Source organism: Scomber japonicus, chromosome 12 (assembly GCF_027409825.1).
Source record: "Scomber japonicus isolate fScoJap1 chromosome 12, fScoJap1.pri, whole genome shotgun sequence".
NCBI classification, from domain to species: Eukaryota; Metazoa; Chordata; class Actinopteri; order Scombriformes; family Scombridae; genus Scomber; species Scomber japonicus.
The window spans coordinates 3714837-3730383 of NC_070589.1; the positions used below are offsets into that span (position 1 = coordinate 3714837).

General features: G+C 39.4%; 1 protein-coding gene across 1 annotated transcript; it reads right to left on the bottom strand.

Moving 5' to 3' along the window:
* Window positions 1-7649: 7649 nt before the first annotated feature.
* Window positions 7650-12715, bottom strand: shhb (sonic hedgehog signaling molecule b). Its single transcript, XM_053330166.1, has 3 exons — window positions 12419-12715; window positions 9243-9504; window positions 7650-8323 (listed from the first exon to the last, which is right to left on the bottom strand). The coding sequence occupies exons 1-3, from the start codon at window positions 12713-12715 to the stop codon at window positions 7650-7652; spliced, it is 1233 nt and encodes a 410-aa protein (XP_053186141.1).
* Between the last annotated feature and the right edge of the window lie 2832 nt (window positions 12716-15547).

Consider the following 15547-nt stretch of genomic DNA (forward strand, 5'->3'; position numbering starts at 1 on the left):
GCATGTTCTTCTGTCTACTCAGCCACTAACCCCCCTCCCCCCCTCAGTCTCCTTCCTGACCCTGTTGGCCATCTGCCTCCTTCAAACACTGACCACCAGTGTTGCCAACTGAGACAAAAAGTAGCATGATCAAAGCACATAAGCTGCCAAATCGTCATTAAAGTAGCCCACATTTGCATTTTAAGTTACAGAAAGAGCTTTTGTAAAACATATTTCCCAGTCCTAATTATGACAAGAACACTACTTATGTCAGAAACTTATATCTTTGATATGATGTGAAACAAGGCATTGGATCTCTGTAAATGTGGCTTTGCTCAGATAAGAGAATTGGATTACAGCCTCACTTTTGTCCAATTAGTCCAAGAGTCCAATTTATCACAACACACCCCAAACTATTTTTATCTACCCAATATAATAAAAATAAATAGGCCAACTGGATGGAAAACCATCTAATCTGGCAAAAACTGCTGACCAATGGAGTCAAAGTCCAAAATATCAGTGAGCCAGCCAGCATTAAGTGGACAAAAAGACTAGAAAAGCACTATATAAGTACAGTCCATTTACCATCATTTACCACCATTTAAAGAGAGAGAGGAGTACACATTCTAACAATAGGTTTATGTCCTATTCTGGACCAGTTGATTACTATCAGTGCACTCTCATTGGTTAGTGGTTATAAAACGCTGCTATACATTTACATAAATGTAATACTCTACATACAGGAAATACAGTACTATCCTTGTGTATTCACATAAACTACAGTATATGTTCAAAATACTGCACATACAGGCCTTTAAATCTTTGTGAAACGTACTTGTTTTATAAATAATTGTGTGTGTGTGTGTGTGTGTGTGTGTGTGTGTGTGTGTGTGTGTGTGTGTGTGTGGTGTGTCATTATGCATTGAAAGTTCTGTGTATACATGCAATTGTCTATGTGTACAGTATGTATGTACTGTATGTGTGTGTATTTATATCTATATTTACATATACAGTATCTGAAAAAAACCTGTTTGAAATGATTATATTGTATGTTGATTTTGAATTATATGTATTTTTAAATGATACCTTGATCATTCTATTACTAATGTATTCTTCTTCTTTAGTTATTTTTATATGTACTCAGGTTTCCTTTGAAGTAGAGATCTCAATCTAAATGGAACTTAATGATTAAAATACACCTATAAACAGAAATGTTTATTGCATTAGCACATAATTTGCATATTTGTGACCATTTATTCATAATTGTAATCCAATTAGAAACAAGACCATTTGTATAACAGTCCTGCTCACTATGATCACTAGCTAAATGTAAAATCTTACTGATCACATTTTAAACCCTTAAAAACTTTTCTTGAAAGATAGCGATGCAGATTGAGAGGGGAGATGAGGGAGGGCATGGAGCAGAGAAGAGTCAAACTGATCAAGAGAGTGGACAAAAAGAGGAGGAAGAGGAGCTGGGGGAGGGGTGGGGCGGGGGTGGTGGGAGTAAGGAGAGTGCTGAGATGGGACCTGGCCGTCTGTGTTGTTCTGTGTCAGTTGAAGGGCTTTTTCCATCATCTGCCAGCGTCCTGTAGAGAGAAACCTGCTGACGGCAGGAAGATCCTCTCAGCTGGGTCAAAGACTCCTCCACATGTTTCCTGCAGGACGTGTCAGAGCCTGTTAAAGGCTGGAAGGCTGATACCATCAGAAAGCAATCTAGTGTGAAAACGGAGCTCTTTAGCCACCACTGTAGTGTTAAAACACAGACTGCAGATCAGACTGCTGAGGAGAGACAAACGCACCAGACTCATAACATACTGAAAAATATGCATTGGTTGATATTACATCTAAAGTATTTTATAACCATTAACTTCAGATTGTAAACAAGCCAAGACAACCACAAATATTCATATCCAGTGGCGGAAGGTAACTATGTACATTCAAGTACTGTGCTTAAGTACACATTTGAGGTTACTTTACTTCAACTACATTTCAGATAGAAATATTGTACTTTACACTACCATTATTTGCCACTTATAATTACTAGTTACTTGTCAGGTTAAGATTTGACATAAAACATTATATTTGAATAATTGTATATAAATAAGGTGAATTATTAGCACCAATTATATAATACAATGCAGTACTATTACTATTAATCTACCCATATTATCTAAAATTGACTCTACATTGATAAGCTATAACATTAAAACACAAGTATTTCTTAGTGAGTAAACAGTATATTATAGCACACACTTACACACTTAACAAAGCCAGTCTGCATACTGACTACTTTATTCACTTATAATACTTTATTTAGGTATGTTTTTCTGATAAACCTTGAGAACTTATACTTACAATGGAGTATTTGTAGTCCTGAATGCATCCCCCATAACTGTTCATATCATATATCGAAATGTCACCTTTTTGTTGGGTTGATACCTATTTTAAGCTAAAATAACCTGATGGCCCATTGATGGGAAGGAAGTGTATTTGATCATACCTGACACAAAAAGTGAAAACAGTTCAGAAAGCAGTTTCAGTCACATGGTGTCACAAAGCACAAACACATAATTTAACTTAAAATAAAAATGTATAAAGTCCATGATAATCTGAATTCTCTTTATTATTCATATGTTACTGCAGTAACATAATAACACAACCTGTATTAGAGAAGTCAGGCATCCTCATTCAGTACACACCTTAAATGTAGAGGATGTATCAGGCTACTTGTGCCACCAGTCAGGTGATTACATCCCAAAACTTGTGGATTACAGAGTGGTACAAAAGTAGTAAATAGGATCTAACTTGTACAAGAAAACACTTTCTGGACACAGCCACACGCTTTCTAGTTTACACTTTGGAGGCAGTGGGTGTGAATTGCTAGACTTCAGATATTTTCTTACAATATAGTTTCTTTGATCATTTACATGGACCCCAGGAAGAGTAGCTGTTGCCTGGGTGACAGCTAATGGGGATCCAAATAAACTAAACTAAATTTAGATTTAAAAAATTCTTTTGACTGGTTTGATGTAAGTTAACCACAAGATGGTGCTAGAGTGTAAAGCAAAGACAGTAACATTACAGGTGACACAGATGATGGCCTGATTACTGAATGAGTCAGCCTACAGGATTCGTTATATGATATTCTAACATATATAGCTATATCCATCTATATCCATTAACATTCATGTACTATTAATGCATTCAATAATCTAAACTTCTTCCCCGGAGTTGTCTGTGCTTTCTGGTCTCACAGGTAATCTGGGCCTGTAGATGTCCGAATAACAGACTCCGGACCTTCATTGTGCTTCTCTCCTCTATCCTTCCTTTCTCTCCTCTCTACCCCAACCAGTTGAGGCAGATGTTCTCCCACTCTGAGTCTGGTTCTGAGGTTTCTTCCTGTTAAAAGGGAGTTTTTTCTTGCCACTGTCACCAAGTGCTTGCTCATGTGGGAATGTTGGGTCTTTAAAGTTAAAACCTGAAGAGTTTGGTTTAGAACCTGCTCTATGTGTAAAGTGCCTTGAGATAACTCTGTTGTGATTTGGCGCTATATAAATAAAGATTGATTGATTAAAGACGAAGTTCTTGAAAATATTGTGTGTGTGTGTGTGTGTGTGTGTGTGTGTGTGTGTGTGTGTGTGTGTGCGTGTGCGTGTGTGTGTGTGCTCCTCTTCCTCCAAGATTTTAAGACTTCCGGGCATCAGCACCAGTGTATATTTGCTGGGTTTAAGGTCCTCTTCATTTGATGTTACTGGTGTAACAAAAATTATTTATGTACTCTCTTTCTCTCTCTCTCAAAGGAATTTATGACATGCTGAATAAAAAGGAGTACTAGTCACTGACCTTTGGATCAGCACCCAGATGCAGCTCAAACACTGTGTTCCTAAACAGGTGAACAGCACCATCTGCTGGACATCACGGCACATTACAAGAGTCATGTGCCGTCACCTCACCTCACCTCACTTCCACCACATGCCACCAGTAGGGTAGGTCTATGGGTGGGGTTAGAGACTCTTCAGTCGTTTTATACAAGTCTGAGGGAGGATCGTCTCGCTTCAGGCACATGCAGATCCATCCCAAATGAAACTTTCTGGCATCTTCCAGTGGCTGCGCTGTTCCCTCCTCGTTCCTCTCCTCCACATCACAAACCAGTTCTCACAAAAGTAAATCTTTAAAGTGTATATATTCCTTTCCTCTAAGCAGACCAAGCCAACAACTTCTGCACAGTGTTACTCACTGAGATCCACACTCTTCAGAGAGTTTCACAAAGAAGTGTCAGATCATTGAGTATGTACAGTATTTTGAATACAGGCTCATGAGCTAAGGCTAATGGTCATTCTAGGACTATCAGCATTTAAGGCCTTTCATCAAATCTCCATTTCATTTTACTTGTCCAACTATTTTAAAACATAAAAAGATAACCATATGAACTATACTGTCTGCTATACTGTCTCTTACTGACTTCAGTGATCCCCTGAATTTTCTTCTAGCACCACCAGCAGGTCAACGGGATCAACGAATGTCAATCAAATGCTTCCGTACACTACTGGACAAACTTACAGCCAATCATATCAACGATACACAATGACGTATTCAGAGCCTGTAGGGAGCCGCGTGAACACATCCTTGTTATGAAGGAAAAATCATGTATCACAGGTTTTTGTTCAATTTTCAAAGTGAACTTCGCTTCCAATGTATTTAGCACACAATCTACTGCTGCTTGGAATGGTTGCTGCACCTCCGTGGCCGCCATGCTGGATGTAACCAGAGTCGCTCTACGGTTGTCATTGCCTTGAGCCCGCCTCCCCGTTCTGTGATTGGTTCCCTATCTCAGGTGAAGATTTTGTCTTAATGGCCATGCTAACTTCCTGAGCGAAGTGGAATCTCACTCGTATGAGAGCATGGGTTTACCCAGGCTACTCAGATTCACTATCTAAGCGTGCAATTTTAACTCTAATTTTACCTTCAGATATTTACTTATTTAATAGCATATTTGACAAAAGGGAAATCAGATACATTTATTTAGCTGTGGGTTTTTGGAGTTTCACAGCTGTTATGTGTTTAGCATTTGTTGTGTTTTCACTTAATTCTAGATGAAACCAACTACTACTGGGACCATGTGGTCACAAGGCAGGTCTATTTGCTGAAGAACAGAAGATGGCATGTAATCCATGTACACAGAGTGTGAATCTGAGGTCACAGTATCAAGTTTTTTGTCTACCATGTGACTTCAGGGGAGCTCCATAAGAAGGTGACTGCATGTCAGCTGGTTTCTGCTCTTTCCCCGTAAGTGGCAAAAAAACAAAAACACACGCATAAAAAAACAGGAAATTCGTGCAGCTTAAAATGTGTCTGTATGAGTTGGGAAATGGCCTGTGTTAGTCTGGTTATAGCTGACATGGTATGTTTTGCTATCTATTGAACTGTTGACCTTAAGTACTTCATTACACTGATCTATAGTGTGGGGTGTATGTGAGGCAGGAAACAATGCATAGTTACACCAGCTCCTGTTTGTCTTCAACCAGTAAGACCTAGCTCAAACAATGACTTCATTGCTTCCTGCAGTAGTTCACCTTTTAGAAATACTTTTACATAACTAACTTGCACAGAAGCAAACACCTGAGTAAGCAGTAATCTCTGCTCCACTGTCATATGGAAAACTGCAGTGTCCAAAATTTACTCAAATGCGATCAGCATTGTATTTATCTGTGTAAACCTTCCATCTATTAAATATCCTGATGATATATCAATGTTTTATAGCCCTTGAGTCAGTAATATAATACATTTAGGGAGATTGAAGTGTGGGCTGTATGCCTGAGAGGCTATACCAAAATGAAGCAATGATTGCCAAATGTTTCCTCAGGCCACTTATTAGTTTGAGGTCAACATCCAGTGTATAAAAAATATAATTTATTGATGTCATACTTTATATCCATCCATGAAAATATAATTGGCCCTAACAGTCAGTTATAACAATCACATTAACTCTGCATTCATTTTGTAGACCTAAATATATGAATCACACAGCATGGCTTTTAGACTCAAAACACTGACAGATGAAACATATTCATACATCACATAACATTCTGTAAGTAATACAGAGGAAAATTAATAAATATAAATGTAGAACCATCTCTCATACATAATATATACTATATTTGTATATATGCATCTTTAAAGGCTCATGGTCATTTCAGTGTCCATTCATTGAAAAGGGTTCCAGTGTCTTTGACAACACAAATTAGAACAACACATTGTCCACATTGTTCTGCTTCAGATATGTCGTACATTAACACAAGATATGGCTTCCACATACTAGTCATGTCAGACAGACAGACAGACAGACAGACAGACAGAGGGAACACATTAAATAGATTAATTACATTAATGCCCTTATTTAAACAAGGAAGTCCCACTGACAGTCCATCAGTATTCCCAGAAAAACAATTCATTAGAATGATACACATATAGATATGAATATAACATATCTAACACCTACAGTCTTATAACGGAAGTCATTTTAAATCATCTGCACATCTTCTTTGTAGCAGTCACATGTGTTTTACTTTATGTTGTGTTGTAGGAAGACTCCCAACACTTTGGAAAGTATGCATGTAGCCTAGCTTAGTACAAAGACTGGAAGCAGCATAACAACTGCTAATATAGCTCCATCCAAAGGTATACCTTCACAGCTGTTTTGTTATTTAATACTGAAGAGAGAGGTAGGTAATGAAATATTCATATATTTCATATATATGACATATTTTCATGTAACTAACTGTTTTAGTCATTGCCAATATCTAAAACAGGATATCATTCTATGGACAAGAACAATCATGTGTTCTCTATTACCAGCTTAAGCACCCACTGTCTTATCTGATTATTCAATTTGATATTAATATTGCATTAGATTAGAACAATTGTCAATTGTCATTTTACAATTGACAATTGCAAACCATTAACCTTTCTGAATGCTTGGTGATAGTCTTTAACAGTAAAGGCCTGTTTACATATCAGTACCGCCTGTAAGAGACTACCAGTAGCTGACATTAAAACAGATGGATAAAGGTGCAGATGCATCACTTGAATTCCAATCGTGCATGAAGTGCATACCTGGATGATAACCCTCCTGTCAGTACAGATGGCAACATTGACTTGAGTCCTATTTTTGTAGTTTTCGCCATTTTTTGTCTTGGTAGTGATAACATTGGACTTGTTTAAGTCATTGCAGAGATCTGAGGACATGGTGACATCAGTCAAGGAGGTCTGAAGTTATGATGGACACTCACACACACACACACACACACACACACGTGTGTGTACTGTCCCATCTGACTCTGTTGTTGCAGTGTCACTGTTTCACTTTTGTGAGTGAAGTAACTACTGAAAAGAATGATGACCAAAACTACAAAATGAAGTTGTGATAAACCAGGGTTATACAGTAGCATATTGAGAGTTGGTTTCAGAAGTAATACATATGTGTTCTGCCTCAAAGAAGATGTGTTAGAAGTGATACATTTTTCTGGAGTGCATGCTTCTATGGGCTTACAGTAGCAGGCACACACAAAAGTCAGATATTTTGATGTTTAACCCTGGGAAAAGATTAGACCAAAATATGATATTCTACTGCAGTGTGAATGTACAGTCTTTAAACCAGATGATATATCTCAGCTTTGTGGGTGAAAAGAACCGCTGTCCAGAAGCTGACTTCCCACGTGGTAGAGGAGCTCCGGGTACCAGTGGACACCGTCAGCTTGGTGCACACTGCTGAGCTCTTTCACCATTCCAACCAGTGACGAGAAAGCACGCCAAAGTCGTACTGGAGCGAATACCCAGTGTGCAAGCTGATGATCCTCAATAACTGCATAACAGGAGGCCAACACCTGGTCCACTATGATGGTTCCATGAGATGTTACAGGTGCGTAGGAGCCTTCATGCTGCTCCACATAAACTTGTCTCACTGTTGAGGGGATCAGGTGGCCGGGTCGGTCGTTCCCGACAACCAGAAGCCGCTGTCCTGGTTTTACATTACTGGCAAACACGGCCCTGGTGTCACCTCTGTCAGTGCTGTTGTTGTTCAGAACAAAGACGAGATGAGCAGGAGTCAGCGTCAGTTTACGGTGCGGCTCCTCGGTCACTATGACGTGGAATTGTCGTTTAATCTGTCGGTCCTGGTCCATGAACATCAGAAAGTCACTGGGAAGGAGATTTCCTTGTTGGTCAGCAGCTAACACCCTGTCCCCCACCTGGAGCTCCTTCAGTGGTTTACTCCTTCCATCTGCCAGAATCACCATAGCAGAACCCGGAAAACAACCTCCAGACTTAGCTGCCACAGAATTTTCTGTAACAATCAATATATTCATGAATTATAATAGGAACAATAATAAATTAAGAATTAGTTTAATAGATGAGCAAGTTACAAAAGTGTTCCTATTTGATCCAAATAGCAATGCCTGAAGACGTGAAGACATGATCATAGTGAAGAAGAGGACGTGGACAGTCTCTCCTCAAAAGCAGGAGTGGTTTGCTGTTCACTGGTAGCTTAAAGGTTTAAGGAGCATCTTCTATGATTTCAAGGTGGATTTACTGATGCTTCTCCTCAACAAATAATAGCTATCTTTGTAAAAGGTAGGTTCTGCTGAATTTAACAGTGTGTGTGTATGATGTCTGTGCTTTCTGTTTTGAGTTATTATTTTGAGATTAAGGGGATTGTGATAGAATTCCTCAGGCAAAAAGGGTTAACTATGGTTAAAGTATGGTTAAGGATCCATCCATCCATCCATTATATTTAGTTATATGGAGGGTTTTGGAAGGCTAGAGCCTATCCCATAGCTTAAAGTCAAGAGTCCAGTCTGTCAACTTGCAGCTCTTTGGAGTGTTGGGGCAAAGGAACCCACATTTAACCTCATGGTTAAGGTTGAGCAACTAAAACAAAATAGGTTTCTATGGGTTGTAAAACATCATCCACCATCTGAGTATCCACGCCTTTACTATCTCACCACATAAAGGGCACTGCTGAACTACAAAACTGTTCAATATGATTGTAATTCCTGGGGTGATTTCAATGGCTTTAACTCAAATACCTAACTAAATGACTAGCTGTGAGACATAAACAATAAAGGGATGCTGTTACCATGTGAGAATATGTTTGATGTGACCTTGTAGCAGATGACAAAAATTAAAACATTTGTTTATGTGTCTTGTCTAATTCAGTGACTATCTATAAGGTCTCCACATAATTACAAATATTTTCCACCCACCTGCTTTCACAGAGCAGTGGATGTGGGCTTTGGACTCATAGTAAACCCAGTCAAAGCCAGCCTCCACAGCCAGCCTGGACAGCATGCCATACTTGTTCTTATCCCGGTCTGAGGTGGTAATATCCACTGCTCGGCCCTCGTAGTGCAGAGACTCCTCAGAGTGATGGCCATCCTCATCCCAGCCCTCTGTGACCCGGAGTTTCACCCCGGGCCACTGATTCATGACGGAAATAGCCAAAGAGTTCAGTTTGTCCTTACACCTCTGAAAAGGGAGAAACATGTCATGAGAGGATTACTTAAATTAATGCTTATAGTATAAATGACACATTTCCACACTTCCCAGCCAGCATGTCCATGTTGGCCCCACATGGGTTAAATGCAGGCTACGTGGGTACTGAGTGAGGACAGGACAATCTGTAAACCCATATTGTTTCAGAAACATGGGCCCAACATTTAAAGCCCATGCGGGCTGGCTAAATGGCCCCCATTTAATGTCCAGTCAGAACCCACTGTAGTGGCTGTGGCTCAGGAGGTAGAGCGGTCGTCCACCGATTGGAAGCTAGACAGTTCAATTCCCGGCTCCTGCAGTCCATATGTCGATATGGGCAAGACTTAACTCTGTAATACGTTGCTGAATGTGTATGAATGGCTAGTTTCCCTCTGATGAGCAAGTTGGCACCCTGTGTGGTAGCTCCTGTCATCAGTGTGTGAATGAGATGTAATGTAAAAGTGCTTTGAGTGATCATAATGACTAGAAAAGTGCTATATAAGTACTATCCATTTACTTACACCCCTACATGGTCAAACAAAGGTGGAGCCACTAGGGAAACTACGGACAAACCCACTTCAGCAGCCCAAATTTAACCCTTATGGGGCCCACCCGGACATGCTGGCTGGGTTAGTAATGATAATCAGATGTTATTTTTATCGTTTGTCCATCTTTCTTTTGTGGTTATAATAACACTGTAACCAATAGCTGAGATACAGTAGCATCGCTCGATGAGAAGTCAATCAAGAAAAAAAACCCACAACAGTCAACATTGGAGGTCAAACTGAAAATGAGCTTCAACTGAAATGTTACTAACTCATTACTACTCATTACACAAGACAACTGTGCAAACAATCACAGTAAGGACAGTATGTCAAAGTCAAACTGGATATAGGTCTGTGAACTGTGAATGAACAGATGTTCACCTTCTTTTTCTTCATTATAAGTTTGATGCAACTAGACATTCGTTTCCAACATGTCTGATAATCTGCTGACAAAATCATAAAAATAAGTTATGAGTTGTAATCAGCTGTTATTATGTTATCTAACTGTAAACATATGATCATTAGGTCAGCATGCTGATATTAGTTGGTCAGGGTGAGATGCTGATATATCTGGTTATTTTAGCTTCATCCTCTTTTATTTTATTTATTTGCAGTTTGTTTAGAGACACTGCAAATCTTCAGATCTGAAAGCTATCCCAAAAAAAATTACCTGTAGTCCCCTCACTAAATTTTACAATAATGGGCACATCATTTTTACATTCTCACTACAACTTTTAATGATAGATGATGATGCATACACTGCTCATTAACCACCATCTATATCTGCCTAAAAATGTTTGCTTTTCTATCAGGATTTATATTTGTCTACACCAGAAGTTGGTAGAAATGACCTGGTTCATTTTCCATGGTAAATTTATTTCTATTGCTATCTATATCCATACAAGCTTAGCTGGCAAAAAAATAATATATATATATTTAAAATAATATTTTAGCCATGTACCTCAATGTTTTTGTATTAAATAGTAAAACATGACTCTTATTTGAACTGTAATAGTAAAAAAGTAACCCTAAGAAGAATCAAAGCTGTGTGACTGTTAATAGTCCAGGTGGAAATAAATAGTGGTCTCTCATGGGGAAAGTTTCACAGTGGGGAAATACAAGGTAGAGTTGCATTTGCCCAGATTGCATGATATTTATTATATGTCCATGTGTCCTTGGGCAAGACACTTCACCCCAAATTGTTCCTGTTGCTGTGTCAATGGTGTGTGAATGTGTGTGAATGGTTGGTTTCCTCCTGATGAGCAGGTTGACATGCGTGGTAGCTCCTCATCAGTGTGTGAATATGTGTGTGAATGTGTGAATGGGTGAAAGTGACATTTAGTGTAAAAGTGCCTTGAGTGGTCTTAACAACTAGAAAAGTGCTCTATAAGTAAAGTCCATTTACCATTGATAGATACAGTATCTATATACTATATATATATGAATGTAAAGTTGTTCTGAAGTGCTCATGATAAAAAAGGGGAAGTTACTGACGTGCCACATTGTCTGACTTGACAATACGATGCAAGTTTTTACAAAATTAGGTTTTGTATGCAATAGGAAAAATAATAATACAGGAAATTGAACTTGTGTTGAGATGAGGAAGCTAGTGACAAAAATCTAAAAATGTTGGAGGCCCTGAACTTCTCAGTCCTCCTCTACTGTCAGGTCAGACAAGGTGCAAAGCTTCAATATTACATTATCAAGAGCAATAATGAATGATCACATACCTACTGGTCATATTATACAACAGAAATGTGTGTGCGTGTGTGTGTGCGTGTGAGAGTGATAGAGAGAGAGAGAGTGTGTGTGTGTCAGAGGGAGGGAGAGAGAAAGACGCACCTATAGGTCTAATTTTGCCATATCCAGCGCAGTTTTCCACTTTTTACATACTATTCCATACTATTTATCTTACTGTTCAACTCCAACACGCACGCACGCACGCAAACACACACACACACACACACACACACACACACACACACACACACACACACAAACCTGTTCTAATATAAGCTTTCACCGTTCTGTACGTAAACGAATCTCACGCGCAATCTCGTGCGCCATGTGCAAATGTAGAATATGAAGAAGGGGAGTAGTAGATTTATTGACTTGATATTTCCTTTGACATATTCTGAAGTCACTGATAGTTGCATAATGGCAAAAATCTCCACGCGGACAGTAATTGATGAGTTCATTCATCACGGTCGACTGGAGTCAAACCAAATCACGTTTCACCAGTTAGACACAGAGCGTTGTGCTCTTGTACCGCTTCACATCCAACTGTCACTCATCTGTCCTGATTGTCACATTTAATCAACTCCAACAGAAAGCCATGGGACAAAATCCATTTTGTTACCTACTTGTGTCATGAGCCGGTCTGCGTTCGTGTTCTCCTCATCTTTAAAAATGATATCGGGGTTGTAGTTGGGAGTCAGGTCTTTGAACCTCTCCGAGTTGCGGCTGATCTTGCCTTCATACTTGCCGCTGGCTCCCAGGGTTTTCTCCGCCACGTTGGGTATGAATTGTTTCAGAGCCAGCGGTGTCAGCTTTTTGGGGGGCCTCCGCTTCCCGTATCCTCTGCCCGGTCCGCAGCCCGAGCCGACGGACGCCAGCAGCAGGCAGAGGAACAGCGACAGCATCATTCTCATCAGGACCATCTTTGGTTTTACCTGGAAGATCCCGGAGAAGGTGACGATGACTTAAAGTGATCTTCGTCTTTACTCCGTTTCTTTCCTTTTAAGTTTTTTTCCTACTACAATAGAGGCAGTACAGGTGCCATAATTACTGTGGGTCTGTCTGGCTCCTGCTCCTTCTCTCTCTCTCTCTCCCACCACCCCCCCCCCCCCGCGCGCCTCTCTCTCTCTCTCTCTCTCTCTCTCTGTGACTGCCCTGAACACACAGATGATGGTGATGGAGGAAGAGGTTGGCAGCCATGTATAAAGTACTCAAATCTTTGACTTGCGTAAAAGTAACATCATACTACAAAAAAAAAATCTATTTCAAGCCATAAAGACATGGTTCTAAAATATATGCAAATAATAGTCAGGATCATAGCCAGGAAATAGTCCAAGTATTTTTGATTTATTAACAATTAATGTGATTGCAACCCTGTCAAAGAAGAAAACTATGGTGACTACTGGATCTTTTTATTTCACTGTATTGGTAAGTTGTCAAATTTGAATGCACTGAGTTTAAAAATACTGTCACCTGTCTGCAATATATTAATCATGTGAGATAGAACTAAAGTCACTCCAACTAAAGCACAGAGGACATGACCTCACTGCACTGACAAGGAGAAGTTTGATCATGGATAAAAACACCAGCAGCTTTGGACATGTTTCTGTTTTTCAATGAGCTGAAGAAGAAAAAGAGTAAAATAGTGCAGAGGTCAGGCTGTTTTTGAAAAGTTGACATGTTACCTGATAACAGCTCCACCAAATCTGTATTTGAAAAATAACAGATAAACTAATACATGTACTGTAGTCAAAGCTGCTTTTTTTTGGGTGGGTGGGTGGTGGGGGGGGGGTGTGTTCTACACTAGTTAAAGGTTGGGCTGATTTTGATCTTTTAAGAAAGCTTTGAAATCAGTATTTGGCCATCATGTCGAAATGTGGTGGTCAAAAATGTAGAGATGTCAGAAGGAACATTGGACCCACATGCTCCTTCATCATTTTTTTAAGAGCTTGGCTTTCAAATACATTTGTAATGATGTTGTTTCCTGTTATCTTAATAAATGAGAATGATAAAAGATGCACCTGCACAATGACTGGGTGCACATGTGGGAGTGACTTACTTGTGCATGTAAACAGGGAAGACTCAATTCTGACAATGCTAAAATCCACGCTGATTAAATAAAATAAGATGTGAAATAATACAGACAGTCAAATGAGCAGAAGAAGCCTCAACTGAATCTTGTGCCTTCTGATGTTTGTTCTGGTTTGCTTTGGACTGGGTCCTCGAAATCACACGAACACGAGGAAAACATCACCGTCATGCCACATTTCAAAGCTCGACCTTTTGGCTGAGCCACCGACAAGATGTTTCTCATTTGAACTTTCATTTGAAGTTGATATAAAACCAACATTTTGACCTCTGACGTTTGAAAAATGAAGAACAAAACACCAGCACTGTATTAAAATCCATATTACACATATCACACAGAAAGCACTGAATCTCAATTCAGATTTAAGTGAACTTAAATAGTTCAATAACTGACAGTAATAATGCTGTTTGATATATTTCTATATGAACAATATGTGTTTGACTTGGCTCGTTTGAACTGTATGAGAACATATAAACTTAAACTTAAGCATAAGTACAGTATATCAGTCAATCAATCTGTACAGTGGTAAGAACAAGGAAAATAATAGTCAGACTCAGTGTTTTCTTTGTTTGGTAGTCACAGTCTGATGAAGCGTCTGTATCCAGAACTCACTTGCTGTCCAATGAATAAATTAATAGATTTTTTCTTGGCTGCTTGGAAGCAGCAGATCAAGCTGTAACAATGGCAAACAATTTACACATCCAGCAGACACAGAGCAACATTAGCATCTATTTAGAGTTGTGTTTGTGTTCAATATTCACTTTACTTCTTGGCTTTGATTTAATATAACAACTCCTTAGAGACATATCTGTAACTGCTAAATGCTCCACTTTGATCACCAGCTATAGTAGCTAACTGTGTGTGTCTGCTGTTTGGTGCTGAGAAGTGTACAGTGGGATATCAGAGTGTTTTCCCTGAAACCCATTCCCTGAATAGTGACTCAAAATAGTGAGCTAAAAGACTCTAACACTGTGTTTACACCTGGCATCAACATGAGTCTCAAGTGGTCTGATTAGAAATAGATAGCACTAAATAGAAGTGTGAGTCTCCAATCACTCTAACCGCTTGCTGAGTTAGGGTTAGGTGTAGGGTTAGGGTTGGGGTTGGGGTTGGGATTAGGATTAGGGTTAGGGTTAGGGTATCTTCTGTATTGTAAATGCTAATGTTCCTGATGCATTCCCCAGCCAGGACGTATTAGGAAAATATGTCATCAATGCAGGACGTGGAGGTTGTTTTGGTAAACGGTTGAAAGAATGAAGATGAGCATAGATGTACATGGTTGCAGTAATCTGAACAGTTGGAATAGCTCCTACATGTATATTAGTTCTTGCAACATTTTATTAGCTCTTTAGCCCACAGTAAAAAACAATCTGGTGTTTGTCTATGAGCTGGGCCATTTAACCTCCTTATGGACCCTAACCCTAACCCTAACCCTCTGGACACAAGTGGTCAGCTTGAGATGCATAGAGACAGGCGTAAACAGCAATGTGTCTCTACTGTCCACCAGTGATGGAATCAACTGAGGCACAAAAGAGCTGAGAGGAAGCAGCGTCAGGTGATAATTTTCTGTGAATGACACCTTTCACATTAGTCGCTTCCTCCACTGTTAATGTACAACTATTGATGAATGATGAAGTTTAAAAAAAAAGTGAAATAGTGATGCTAG

Coding starts and splice junctions, on each gene's coding strand:
- shhb (XM_053330166.1), bottom strand. CDS start 12,715: ATGGTCCTGATGAGAATGATGCTGTCGCTGTTCCTCTGCCTGCTGCTG. Junction 9,505..12,418: donor CAGACCGGCTCATGACACAA/GTAGGTAACAAA, acceptor CTCCCTTTTCAG/AGGTGTAAGGACAAACTGAA. Junction 8,324..9,242: donor CCACTGCTCTGTGAAAGCAG/GTGGGTGGAAAA, acceptor TGATTGTTACAG/AAAATTCTGTGGCAGCTAAG.